Raw genomic sequence first — 14,013 nt, 5'->3', positions numbered from 1 at the left:
ATTCCAAAAAAAGTGCAGTTCCCCTATAAGGCCCTCAAAAATGAGACAAAATGCAGAGAATAATAATTAACATTGCCGTTTCATTAGACTTTTAGGCCGCTAAGACCTTTAGTGCTAAGGGTCTAATAAAGCTTTATTGTCACTCCTTAGTATACAGAGTATAAAACAGGTAAAACAGTTATGTACAAACATGGAGCAACAAATACAATAACTGACAAGACAGCTGCAATTGGGAGCAAACTGCTCAGTCTTTTACATCTGCACTTGCTGGCAAAGGGAAAAAAAACCTGAGGAGTCAAGGGCAGCTTGTAAATGTCTGAGCCTTTCTGCATGCAAGCGCATTGAAAGTCTTTGCTTTGTCAGCTCACTGGACAGTCTCTCGATGTACTCCTCTATCTGTCAACAACACAAGTAACATCACTAAATCCATTTGGGAAACACATTTACTCATTTTGCTTTCTTATTTACCTCCACTAGCTGTTGACAAATTGTATTTTTATCCACCTCCTCGCCTTTTCCACTCGTCTGTAGCCAAATGTGCAAGACATCTCTCGTATTCTGGTAGAGCCTGACCAGCCAAAGAGTCAAACAACAGGATGAGAGCAGTGGAAACGCTGCTGTCCAAAAAGCGCTCACCTGAGCAGCTTCCTGTCCTGCTGGAAACTCCTCATATCCTGCTTGATGCTCATTAGCTCGCTCATCAGGGATGACATCACATCATATTCTCCACTGGTTTCATTTGGTTGCATAAGTCCCAACTTGCACAAAGTAAACATAAGATGAATGGGATGGTGAATTCAAAGTCTAAGTGATAAATATTACCTTTTCTATGCTCATGAAAGCAGCAGGAGGCAGTAACAGGTCACAGGATGTCGGCGGTGTGTCTTCAGTGGGGATTGGTGTTTTGTGGGGGGAGAACTGCTGCACATCTCCACTTTGATGCGCAGCAGGGGAAGAGATGGAAGGATGATGGAGGGAGGCAGAAAACAGCCCAGGAAGATATGTCTGTGATAGGCAAGTGTGCCCCAAAAGTCCTGCGGCAGCCAAAACTCTACAAAAAAAAAGAACCACGTAGTACGTAAAGCATTTGTCATTGCTTTTGCGTATACAAATACAAATAAATTGCCTAACATCAATCCATTTTCTACCGCTTGTCCCTTAAGGTGTCGTGGGGGGTGCTGGAGCCTATCCCAGTTGCACAGGGGCGGAAGGCGGCGTACACCCTGGACAAGTCGCCACCTCATGGCAGGGCCAACACAGATAGACAGACAACATTCACACTCACATTCACACACTAGGGCCAATTTAGTGTTGCCAATCAACCTATCCCCAGGTGCATGTCTTTGGAGGTGGGAAGAAGCCGCAGTACCCGGAGGGAACCCACACAGCCATGGGGAGAACATGCAAACTCCACACAGAACGATCCAGAGCCCGGGATCGAACCCAGGACCGTTCCACCGTGCTGCCCAAATTGCCTAACATAACAAATGAAAATAAATCAAATCAAATATCACATACTCATGTGGTAACACTTTTAATGGAGGCTCAAGCAGTTCCTTGTTTCGACGTGGCTGTCGACGTATAATTGGGGATAGTCTAAAGAAAAGAAAAAAAGAAGCATATTTAAAATTGAATATACCGGTATATATATATATATATATATATATATATATAATTAAATTAATGCATTGTCATACAACGGGTGTGGCCGCGGTGTCGAGAGCCGCGGAATGTGAGGCTGAAGAGAGCGAGGCGAGCACTGCGGGCGTGTTTAGGGGTTAAAATACGTGCCTGTCTGCAGGTCTGTTGGTCACTCTCCGGGTGGAGGTGGCACTGATCTCAAAATAATAGTTTTTGTCCCCTAATATTTTCGATCAACGGGTTGGCGACCCCTGTTCAATGTTTAGATATTCCTTGTCGTCCAGTGAAAAAATTACTTGTAAGAAACAGTTTATTTTCTGCTATGGAGATGAGGATTACTGACTTAGAAGTGGTTTTGCATTGTGGAGAGACATTAGCCGGGAGCATGAATGCTACAATTTGTTCGCTTGTAGCTGTCAAACTTGCGGGACACAGCTAGAATGTGTCATCAACATGCATTACTACAATATAACGATACTATTAAAAGCTCGATTGTTGGCCAAATGTATATAATTTCTATCGTCTACATCGCGCCACCCTAATGTAGTAAAAGAGAATAACGAAGTAGCTTAACTTTTGCATTAAAATTGTTCCACTGTCAATAGCACTCAGCATACTGTAAATACATTAACATTTTACAGTTACTACATGTGATCGATATGGGCCAATCTCATTCATGGGTGATCAGAATCAGCAGCATAAAACTCTGACGGGAACATCCCTCGTTAAAATATTCAAACATTATGCGGTGAACTCACAGCTCCATGTTGTCTGCATACTGTTCAGATGGAGAATCCTTTTTCAATTCTGAAAAAGACATGGTCACTGTCTTTGCCAGTGCTTGACCTTCTGTCACCTTTGGTTTGCAAAGGGCCCGTTGCTTCCACCTCATGGCGCAACGCCTCACCACACTCTCAGTAAGCAGCATCTGCTGTAGGAAAGAAGACCAGTGGATAAAACAGTCAGGTTACCTTGGGTGATGCAGGCGTGAACATTAACACACAGCTTTTTCGTGGCGCCATGCTTGGCTCCTCCCCATATCGGTCATGTGATCTCCAATGGCTGGGACGCACATCACGCCAACTGTCTGAGACGGTTCTTTTTCTACCTCAGCAGCTTCTGCCACTTTCAACCTCTTCCGACGTTGCTTTGCGACCCACAGCCTCCATCCATGAAACACCTGTGGCGGGTAACAACACGCATCAAGAAGAGCGGCCAAAACCTTTTTTCAAAGGAAGATGTTAAGGAGCAGGTAGGAGATACTTTGGCTTGAAAAGTGAGGGCCCAATGCCAGAGTGCTTGCACTGTCTTTTCAGAAAAGTTGTGCTGGACCTGGAAGTAAAACTAAATAAATCATGTACATACTGGACACAACAATAGGTACACCTGCACAATCTGATGAAAGCTATGTGTGCATTAAGTGTAGACTCATTGTTTTGTTACTGAGCTTTATATACGGTTTATACCTCCAAAGACACAAAGCTTTGTTTGGCGACTTGGTTTTCCTGGCAATGCTGCATCTGCTCCAGCCTCGGTTCCTACGTCAGCGTCACATGGTGGTGAGAGAACTGTATTGTTAAAAAAGTGGCTGCATGTCAATGAGATAGTAAGAATCCACCTTGTACTTAGGGTGAGCGTGGTAATGCTTGATCCACGCCCTCAGTGCTTTACGCAGCACATTTGTGTCATGATGCCTCTGGGCTTTTTTTGTACCCGTTGCCTTCTGCTGCAGCAGCTCCACTGGAGATAAATGAACAGCACTAAATGAGTAATAGCGAGTGCAGTATTGTTTCATGATATTATGCAAGCTATAGACGCCATATTCATCCATTCGTCCATCCATACCGCTTGTCCCTTTCAGGGTTTTGGGGAGGATTGGAGTCTATCCCAACTGCACTCGGACGGAAGGCAAGGTACACCCTGGACAAGTCGCAACCTAATCGCAGAGACGCCATATCGTCTAAGCCAATTCATTAAGCCAATGAACTTTTATGTTTTGAATAACAATAATTATTATCTGTACTATTATGGGTGATTTATTACCAAAAGATATGTTGATTCATGTGTACTTAATATAGCCGATTGGAGAGTAGTGTTATTGCACAGATTTCAGAATAAGTGCCTGTCACTTTAAGATGTTCGGGGCTTATTACTGCTATTGGAGAAAGTAGCTTCTCGAGCATAAGAAGTGTTAGACTGTTTTCTAACCCAAAACCCCAAATTCACTATCTCATATAGAGTAAAAAAAAAAAAAGTTCAGTACAGTCATACCTTATTTATCTCAGTTAATAGGTTCCAGATCAGGCCAGGATGAGTGAACTTCAGCTGAGTAGAAAATTCTTATTTTCAAATGTTCAACTCGTTTACTACCTTCTAAATATGTTAGAATATAATAAAATAGAATACATCTTCATTATCCACCGAGTTGAAAAATTGTCTTTGGTTCATCAACACAGGCAACAGACAGCACTAAAATACCACGCACACACAGAGTTGTTAAACACAACCACCAACATGCAGAAATACTGCAACATGTTTGATGATGATCAGCTATGCAATACAGTGCAGTAGTGCTGCAGCTATCGATTATTTTAGTATTCGAGTAATCTATCGTTTAGTTTGTTCAATTAATCGGATAAAATACACTTCATATCCTCAGTTCGTATTTTAGTAAAAATATTTGAAATAATAATTTTTTCTGCTTGTCATAACTGTCACTTTTTTCTGATAAACGCACATAATCAATATTACAATTGCACTTTTAACAGGTGTGCATTGCTAGAAATTACTAAAAACTATTTATATGCACAGGGGTTAGTCCATGTGCCTCATAATACAAAGGTCCTAAGCTCGATACCGGGCTCGGGGTCTTTCTAGACTCCTTTACCACATGGGGTCCCCCAGGGCTCAATCCTTGCCCCAATTTTATTTGCGCTTTACCTTCTCCCCCTTGGTTCTATTTTTAGGAAGTACAGTATTGCATTTCATTTTTATGCCGATGATTGCCAGATTTATTTTCCCATGGCACAAAATAACACGGTTCAACGTCTTATTGACTGCCTGCACGACATCAAAGTCTGGCTTTCAGCTAACTTCCTGAGCCTAAATGAAGATAAAACAGAAGTTATGTTGTTCGGTCCAAGTCGCTCTCCCTCCCCCAACGTTGACCTCGGCACTCTGACCCCGTATCTCAGCGACTCTGTCACAAACCTGGGGGTAAAGTTTGACTCAGATTTTAAATTCGAAAAACAAATCAGCAGCGTCGTTCAAAAAAGCTTTTATCAATTACGCCAAATAGCGAAAGTGAAACCGCTTCTATCAAGACATGATCTTGAGAAATTAATCCACGCTTTTATCTCGACTCGTCTTGATTACTGTAATGCCCTGTATGTAGGCATTAGCCAGGCCTCCCTCGCCCGCCTGCAGCTCGTGCAGAACTCTGCTGCTCGTCTGCTAACACAGACCCGCAGACGTGAGCACATCACCCCTATTTTAGCGTCCCTTCACTGGCTCCCTGTGCGTTACCGAATACATTTTAAACTCCTTTTATTTGTTTTTAAATGTCTAAACAACCTCGCGCCAACCTATCTCTCCGACCTCCTTCAGCCTTACTGCCCCACCCGATCCTTAAGATCAGCCGATCAGCTGCTGTTGACGGTCCCTGACACAAGGCTGAAGCTTAGAGGTGACAGAGCTTTCGCCGTTGCTGCTCCCAAGCTCTGGAACGACCTACCCCTGAGTGTTAGACAAGCCTCCTCTCTTCCTGTTTTTAAATCTCTCTTAAAAACATACTTTTATTCCATGGCTTTTAACACTGAGTGATATCCATCCTGCAATGGCGCCCCATAATACACCTGCTGTGATCCTGTTTTTATGTTTTTATTAATTCTATTTTAATTATTTATTTTTTATCGTGCTCTGTTTGTGTTGTGTTGTGTTTGCTCGGTACTCGTTTTATCTTTTAACCTGCTCATTGTACAGCACTTTGGCTACCCCTGTGGTAAATTTTAAATGTGCTCTATAAATAAAGTTGATTTGATTTGATTTGATTTGATTTCTGTGTGGAATTTGCATGTTCTCCCCGTGATTGCGTGGGTTCCCTCCGGGTACTCCGGCTTCCTCGCACCTCCAAAGACATGCACCTGGGAATAGGTTGATTGGCAACACTAAATTGGCGCTAGTGTGTGAATGTGAGTGTGAATGTTGTCTGTCTGTGTTGGCCCTGTGATGAGGTGGCGACTTGTCCAGGGTGTACCCCGCCTACCGCCCGAATGCAGCTGAGATAGGCTCCAGCACCCCCCGCCAACCCGAAAGGGACAGGCGGTAGAAAATGGATGGATGGATGGATCTTTCTATTTGCCGCCACACAGGTCACGGCCCCTACACACCAACACTTATGTGTGCATTATTCCAACCGCCGTGCGGAAACCTTTTTATGTCCGTTTCTTTAATGTTTCGTGCCTGGATTTTATCCATTTTTATTGGTTCCACTCAATCAAATAATCAAAGATTTTTTAATTGAATTAAAATATTCTTCCTTGCAGCGCTACAGTACACTACCTTAGATTTGTCATTTTAAGTTCCTCTTTGCCATTTTTTATGTAAGACTTCCTTAAATATGCATATTTTTGAATATCGGTAATTAAAGACATAGTCAAATGCGAAACAGGAAATGAGTGGCAAGGAACGACTATATCAAAAACTATTGGTATGTACTCCATACCTATCAACCCTCCTGTTTTCCCCAGAAAACTCCCGTAGGGCAGACCATTTTAGCTTGATGAAAAGAAAAAAACGTATTTCTCTGAAAAATGGCCCATATTTTCACAGGTATGTTGTACTCTAATCATCAAATAAACTGCAAAAAAGCCTTTAAGAAATAACCCCGTGGTCTAACGTGAAGTCCTTTGCACCTGTGAGTGGTTGATTATTACCTTGATTAAAAACACTTTTAGCCATGCTGAGTGCTTCCGTCTGTTGGTACTGATCAAACACCACACACTTCGTTTTTTCTCTCCAAGCCAGGAAAACCTAAACAAAACAAACGTTTCAATAAGCAACAACATAGAGTCTTTGTAGCATGGACGTAATTTGAAGTTAAGGAAACATTTTTTCAAAAAGCAATTTTGGTCACAGTTTAAAAATGATGTTTATGCTATATCCAGGGTTCGCACACCTTTTCCATGGCCAAATTCAAGCACTTTTTTTTTAAGGACTTTCAAGATCAATTTTCCAGTTTTGCCAGTACCCTTCAAAAGGCGAAAACCAGTGTGAATCAATCCGTAGCCTTGTTGTTTGATGTCACCAAATGCTGTCTGTAGGAAAAATACGAAAAAAACTGCTGAAATCTAAGCCTAACATTGAACCAGCAGTTATCATTAACTGAATGGGGCATAGAAAATGAAGCAGTGTTTCTGTAGACTATTCAATGTCATTTGTGTTTGCAAACGTGTCTCCAATTGTTTTGTTTTTTCAATCTTCTTGTTATTTTTCTTACTTACAGCACTCAATGACATGGAACAGCACGGATTGATTCACACCGTATTTGTGCTTGTAAACTGCATAACGTGATATAAATACACACACCCTCAAAAATTCAATTTCACTCATTTATTAACAAAACTGTTCCACATTAATATAAGGATAATAAATTAAAGGAAAATATTTTGTTTGTTTCACAACACCTCAGTCACCTTGCATTAAGCATATCTTGCCTTATAACTGTGGCTATGATAACAAATGAACAAAAAGACAAAAGTTAACTTTTTTTGCTTTCACTAAGGTAGCCAGACAAGTTAAGTAGACAACGAAAATAATAAAGCAAGAAATGCACACAATCATGTTGTGTAAAAACTACACAATCATTCATATTAACTCAGCTCTAAGTTGTGAAAAAGGTTACAAATTATACATTACATGACCTTCACAGTACAAACAAGTCCAATAATGGACTAATAATTTCCATCCAATGTTCATTAAAACGACAATCTCCCGGCATGATGGACCGATACACCACTGTCCTCTTGGGGGCAACACAGAGCCGTATAAACGGCTCTGGCATGTAAGGGCTCCTGCAAAGCCAACAGATCAAGCATGTAGCTTTCATTTTTAAGGAAACTTATTTTATTGTTTCCCATTTTATAATTTGCCTATTGAGTCAGACAATAATTTCCATCCAATGTTCATTAAAACGACAATCTCCCGGCATGATGGACCGATACACCACTGTCCTCTTGGGGGCAACACAGAGCCGTATAAACGGCTCTGGCATGTAAGGGCTCCTGCAAAGCCAACAGATCAAGCATGTAGCTTTCATTTTTAAGGAAACTTATTTTATTTTTTCCCATTTTATAATTTGAGTCAGACTGCCGAGAAATATGATGAACATTTCCAAGCATTTACAAGCACTGCACCCAAAATTCAAGCATTTTTCAAACCTTGAAAACACAATATTACAATCCAAGCATTGTCAATGTTTTAAAGCACCTGCACGAACCCTGTATATTAAATGGAGACAAGTCAAACAATCGCACCAAGCGGAAAACGGCCGCTGAAGCTGAAGCCTGTCTCTTTCGACCGCCCACGAGCTCTTTAATTGGCTCTCTGGTACTATCGTTTCTTACCAACGTTCCACAGCACCGCACCGCACCGCAATGATTGACAGCACGCAGCAGCTAACCAATCAGCGGTTCAGATGTGCTGACGGGCAGTTGGATGCAGGTGGAGAGAAGAGTTGGCCTCCAAACGACAATATGTATCAAGAGCGAATAAAAGAAAGAAAAAAAAAAATCAAGAGGAGCCTCATACTTCGTTTGAAGGTGAATATTTTGAAATAAAACATTGTAACTTTAACATCCCAGCTGTCATCACTCGGAAAATAAGAAAACATAATATACTTTCTTGTCTGTCAATTCCTGTGTAATGCCTCACGTGCTTGCCTTTTGTTGCAAAGAACGATGCTTGTGAACCTCAGCTAGGGCCTATGAGGTAAACATTAAATCATCATGGGAGCTTAAAAAACTGATAAAGTTTTTTTTCAAGACAGTGCACATTAACAATCTGCTGTATAGACTATAAATGAGACAGATTATAGCATAGTTGCTCATTTCCATCTGTAGTCCCAGTGTGGGTGGCACTGGGAGCAAGGTGGGTTGCCCAAGGACACAACAGCAATGACTAAGATGGCGGAAGCTGGATTGGTACAAGGAACTCTCTAAAGTTTCTTGACGACCGTTGGACCATCTCAGCCACGCCCCCTCTTATTGTTATTTTGTACATAAATAATAAATTAATGAACAATTATTTTCCAATGTATTCATATTACGACAAAAACATGCATCGGATCACTTCAAGCCACGCCCTCTTACTCAAGCCAGTTGTGTCCACACCCACGCATCTGAAATCCAAATTTAGTCCTCGCCTGGTAGAGTACTTCTTAATACACGTCAAGAATTAAGAGAGTTCCTAAAAAACAAATCAAAACCTGTCCAAGAGTCTTCCTGCGCACAGTAAAGCATAAAGAAAGAAGAAGGCAGAGTAGGAGCAACATTCCCTCTGAGGTGCGCGCCTGCGCAATTGCACATTGCTCACACGCCCTCTGCGCACATCAAATCTATGCTGCACACAAAATCAAATCCCATCTGAACTATAAACAAAATAAACAGATAATTTGTTATGTATGATCTTGCAATGCAACTGTGAGTAACAGGTGATGTCAAGCGGCCACAACAGAGAAAACAATGTTCGTCAACACTGTTAAATTATTACGTCTGTAGAGACAATTTAAAGAGGGCAGGAATTCCATCCATCACTTTATTGAGCAAAATTGTTTGTCGGCCGTAACTACAACAAAAACATCGTAAAAAAAAAAAATTCTAGCAAAACTGTTTTGTCTGCCGTATAAACCAGGCTTAAACCAACTCTTTGTCATCTGTCATATCGACAGCAGCCATTCTCTCTCTCTCACTTGCACCAACGCACACAATCACCACACTTCGCCAGTGATGCATTTACGACCACACAAAAAGTCAGATAACTCCAACACCACACAAAGTGTCAATTCCAAATCGTTACACTCTGACTCCCCAAACAGATGTGCTTATTCTACTGTCACTTATTAAGAATGTTCATTTGTCGTATGAATATTAATCATGGAATGCTCTTACTGGATTACAGAAATGCAAATAAAAATATATATTAAGCGGAACTAAATGTGATCTCTGAAAGGGGTACAAATTATTTCCAAAGTTGGACCCCCACTTAGACATAAAACACAGTTCATGAAAAACAAGATTGTGTTTGTTATATCCATTTAAGTGGGCCACTTATATTAGAAAAAAATGTCATTTGATTACTAATATAAAACCTTTAAAGGCCTACTGCAGTGGTTCTCAAATGGGGGTACGCGTACCCCTAGGGGTACTTGAAGGTATGCCAAGGGGTACGTGAGATTTTTTAAAATTGTCTGTCAAAAAAAACTGTGAAAAGAAATGCAACAATGCAATATTCAGTGTTGACAACTAGATTTTTTGTGGACATGTTCCATAAATATTGATGTTAAAGATTTCTTTTTTTGTGAAGAAATGTTTAGAATTAAGTTCATGAATCCAGATGGATCTCTATTACAATCCCCAAAGAGGGCACTTTAAGTTGACGATTACTTCTGTGTAGAAACCTTTATTTATAATTGAATCACTTGTTTATTTTTCAACAAGTTTTTAGTTATTTTTATATATTTTTTTCCAAATAGTTCAAGAAAGACCACTACAATTGAGCAATATTTTGCACTGTTATACAATTTAATAAATCAGAAACTGATGACATAGTGCTGTATTTTACTTCTTTATCTCTTTTTTTCCCATGACTACTCAGGACCTTCGTATTGTGAGGCAGACGCACTAACCCCTCTGCCACCGTGCTTCCTCCTACTTCCAAAAACATGCACCTAGGGATAGGTTGATTGGCAACACTAAATCGGCCCTAGTGTGTGAATGTGAGTGTGAATGTTGTCTATCTGTGTTGGCCCTGTGATGAGGTGGCGACTTGTCCAGGGTGTACACCGCCTTCCGCCCAATTGTAGCTGAGATAGGCTCCAGCACCCCCCGCGAACCCGAAGGGAATAAGCGGTAGAAATGGATGGATGGATCTCTTTTTTTCAACGAAAAATGCTTTGCTCTGACTAGGCCGGGGGTATTTGAATTTAAAAAATGTTCACAGGGGGTACATCACTGAAAAAAGGTTGAGAACCACTGGCCTACTGAAATGAAAATTTTTTATTCAAACGGGGATAGCAGATCCATTCTATGTGTCATACTTGATCATTTTGCGACATTGCCATATTTTTGCTGAAAGGATTTAGTAGAGAACATCGACGATAAAGTTCGCAACTTTTGGTCGCTGATAAAAAAGCCTTGCCTGTACCGGAAGTAGCGTGACGTCACAGGTTGAAGGGCTCCTCACATTTCCCCATTGTTTACACCAGCAGCGAGAGCGATTCGGACCGAGAAAGTGACGATTACCCCATTAATTTGAGCCAGGATGAAAGATTCGTGGATGAGGAACGTGAGAGTGAAAGATTAGAGTGCAGTGCAGGACGCATCTTTTTTCGCTCTGACCGTAACTTAGATACAAGGGCTCATTGGATTCCACACTCTCTCCTTTTTGTATTGTGGATCACGGATTTGTATTTTAAACCACCTCGGATACTATATCCTCTTGAAAATGAGAGTCGAGAACGCGAAATGGACATTTACAGTGACTTTTATCTCCACGACAATACATCGGTGAAGCACTTTAGCTACGGAGCTAACGTGATAGCATTGTGCTTAAATGCAGATAGAAACAAAAGAAATTAGCCCCTGACTGGAAGGATAGACAGAAGATCAACAATACTACCAAACTCTGGACCTGTAACCACACGGTTAATGCTGTGCCGTCTGGCAAAGCCTAGCAATGCTGTAGCTAACTACGCCATTAAAGCTAACTTAGCTACGGGACCTTGACAGAGCTATGCTAAAAACATTAGCTCTCCACCTACGCCAGCTCTCATCTGCTCATCAACACCGGTGCTCACCTGCGTTCCAGCGATCGACGGCGCGACAAAGGACTTCACCCGATCATCGATGCGGTCGGCGGCCCGGAGAAGAAGGAAGTCAAGGTGAGGACAGCAGTGCGGCGGCGAGCGTTGTAGCTTTCGACGACACCCCGGCCGCCATCAGAGTCGGCAAGAAACATATATTTCCCCAAAGTTACGTACGTGACATGCACATAGCGACACGCACGTACGGGCAAGCGATCAAATCTTTGGAAGCCAAAGCTGTAGTCACGGTAGCGCGTCTGCTAGCCAACTCAAAGTCCTCCTGGTTGTGTTGCTGTAGCCGCCGCTAATACACCGATCCCACCTACAGGTTTCTTCTTTGCAGTCTCCATTATTAATTGAACAAATTGCAAAAGATTCACCAACACAGATGTCCAGAATACTGTGGAATTTTGCGATGAAAACAGAGCTGTTTGTATTGGGATACAATGGTGTCCGAATACTTTCGCTTCAACCCTTGACGTCACGCGCAAACGTCATCATACCTAGATGTTTTCAACCGGAAGTTTCCCGGGAAATTTAAAATTGCACTTTATAATTTAACCCGGCCGTATTGGCATGTGTTGCAATGTTAAGATTTCATCATTGATATATAAACTATCAGACTGCGTGGTCGGTAGTAGTGGGTTTCAGTAGGCCTTTAACTTGATGTCAGCTTTCGGACAGGTGTGCACGTCTGATGTTGCTCACAAGTGCTCCACTGAATGCTCAGGGAGTTATTGCATTTGCTCACACACATGCACAAATAGAGGGAACATTGAGTAGGAGATACCTTTGCTTGAAGAGTGAGGGCCCGATGCCAGAGTGCTAGCTGTGTCTTCTCAGAAAAGTTGTGCTGGACCTGGAAAAAAACTAAATAAATCATGTACATACTGGACACAACAATAGGTGCAATTACACAATCTAATGACATTTTTGTGTGTACTTTGAGTGTGGACTAATCGTTGTATCATTGAGCTTTGTATACTGTATGTACTGACCAGGTAACAAAGCTCTGCTTGGCAACTTGGTTTTCAAGACAATGCTGCATCTGCTCCACCCTGAGGCCCATTTTCACTGCAGTAACCTTTACAGGAATTTTGCCATTTCCCATTTACGGCTCGTGGGTGAGATGGGCGGAGGTGTTAATGATGTGCACCTGAGGCGATTTTTGAAAAAAAGAGGAATATTACGCATTTGTTTTAGAAAAACAGGCTGGCAATTTCCTGCCCTTACTATGGAGCAAATGTGCCACCATCTCAATATAAAAAGGGCCACTAATTGAAAAGAGCAGCAATAGTTGAGAAAACTGGCAAGTTTGTTTGTTTTGTTTTTTTGTGCACGCATGCACCCTTTCACTCTATGCAGATACAGTTTGTTTATGTTTTAGTTCTTTTGTATTTTAATTATAAGATACTTGACAACTGAGAGAAAGAAGAACGATAAGAACTTTCGAGTTGCAGGAACTTTGTGTGTGTTTGATACCCCTTAAATAGTGGGTAATCAGACCACTTCTCTCATGAATTCATCATTTACAAACCCCGTTTCCATATGAGTTGGGAAATTGTGTTAGATGTAAATGTAAACGGAACACAATGATTTGCAAATCCTTTTCAACCCATATTCAATTGAAGGCACTACAAAGACAAGATATTTGATGTTCAAACTCATAAACTTTTTTTTTTTTTTTTTGCAAATAATAATTAACTTAGAATTTCATGGCTGCAACACGTGCCAAAGTAGTTGGGAAAGGGCATGTTCACCACTGTGTTACATGGCCTTTCCTTTTAACAACACTCAGTAAACGTTTGGGAACTGAGGAGACACATTTTTTTAAGCTTCTCAGGTGGAATTATTTCCCATTCTTGCTTGATGTACAGCTCAAGTTGTTCAACAGTCCGGGGGTCTCCGTTGTGGTATTTTAGGCTTCATAATGCGCCACACATTTTCAATGGGAGACAGGTCTGGACTACGGGCAGGCCAGTCTAGTACCCGCACTCTTTTACTATGAAACCACATTGATGTAACACGTGGCTTGGTATTGTCTTGCTGAAATAAGCAGGGGCGTCCATGGTAACGTTGCTTGGATGGCAACATATGTTGCTCCAAAACCTGCATGTACCTTTCAGCATTAATGGTGCCTTCACAGATGTGTAAGTTACCCATGTCTTGGGCACTAATACACCCCCATACCATCACACATGCTGGCTTTTCAACTTTGCGCCTATAACAATCCGGAAGGTTCTTTTCCTCTTTGGTCCGGAGGACACGACGTCCACAGTTTCCAAAAACAATTT

The 14,013-nt window shown here is 41.5% G+C and overlaps 1 protein-coding gene across 5 annotated transcripts in view; it reads right to left on the bottom strand.

Annotated features, from left to right (window-relative positions):
- Positions 1 to 203: 203 nt before the first annotated feature.
- Positions 204 to 14,013, bottom strand: part of sfi1 (SFI1 centrin binding protein) — a 52,112-nt gene continuing 38,302 nt past the window's right edge. For 3 of the 5 annotated variants that reach the window (XM_061932492.1, XM_061932497.1, XM_061932495.1), the window contains 12 exons: positions 12,510 to 12,578; positions 6,576 to 6,672; positions 3,260 to 3,381; positions 3,108 to 3,179; positions 2,905 to 2,973; positions 2,645 to 2,821; positions 2,400 to 2,572; positions 1,519 to 1,596; positions 823 to 1,051; positions 637 to 758; positions 469 to 568; positions 204 to 396 (listed from right to left, as the gene is read on the bottom strand). In XM_061932492.1, the coding sequence (XP_061788476.1) occupies positions 253 to 396; positions 469 to 568; positions 637 to 758; positions 823 to 1,051; positions 1,519 to 1,596; positions 2,400 to 2,572; positions 2,645 to 2,821; positions 2,905 to 2,973; positions 3,108 to 3,179; positions 3,260 to 3,381; positions 6,576 to 6,672; positions 12,510 to 12,578 (1,452 nt within the window). In that variant the 3' untranslated portion in view covers positions 204 to 252. The remainder of the gene's footprint in view (positions 397 to 468; positions 569 to 636; positions 759 to 822; positions 1,052 to 1,518; positions 1,597 to 2,399; positions 2,573 to 2,644; positions 2,822 to 2,904; positions 2,974 to 3,107; positions 3,180 to 3,259; positions 3,382 to 6,575; positions 6,673 to 12,509; positions 12,579 to 14,013) is intronic. The other 2 variants (XM_061932493.1, XM_061932496.2) reach the window with 2 other exon arrangements.

The sequence above is a fragment of the Nerophis lumbriciformis genome, linkage group LG38, assembly GCF_033978685.3.
Source record: "Nerophis lumbriciformis linkage group LG38, RoL_Nlum_v2.1, whole genome shotgun sequence".
Taxonomy (NCBI): Eukaryota; Metazoa; Chordata; class Actinopteri; order Syngnathiformes; family Syngnathidae; genus Nerophis; species Nerophis lumbriciformis.
Note: the sequence above shows the minus strand (reverse complement) of the source record. Positions and strands in the feature narration are given on the sequence as shown.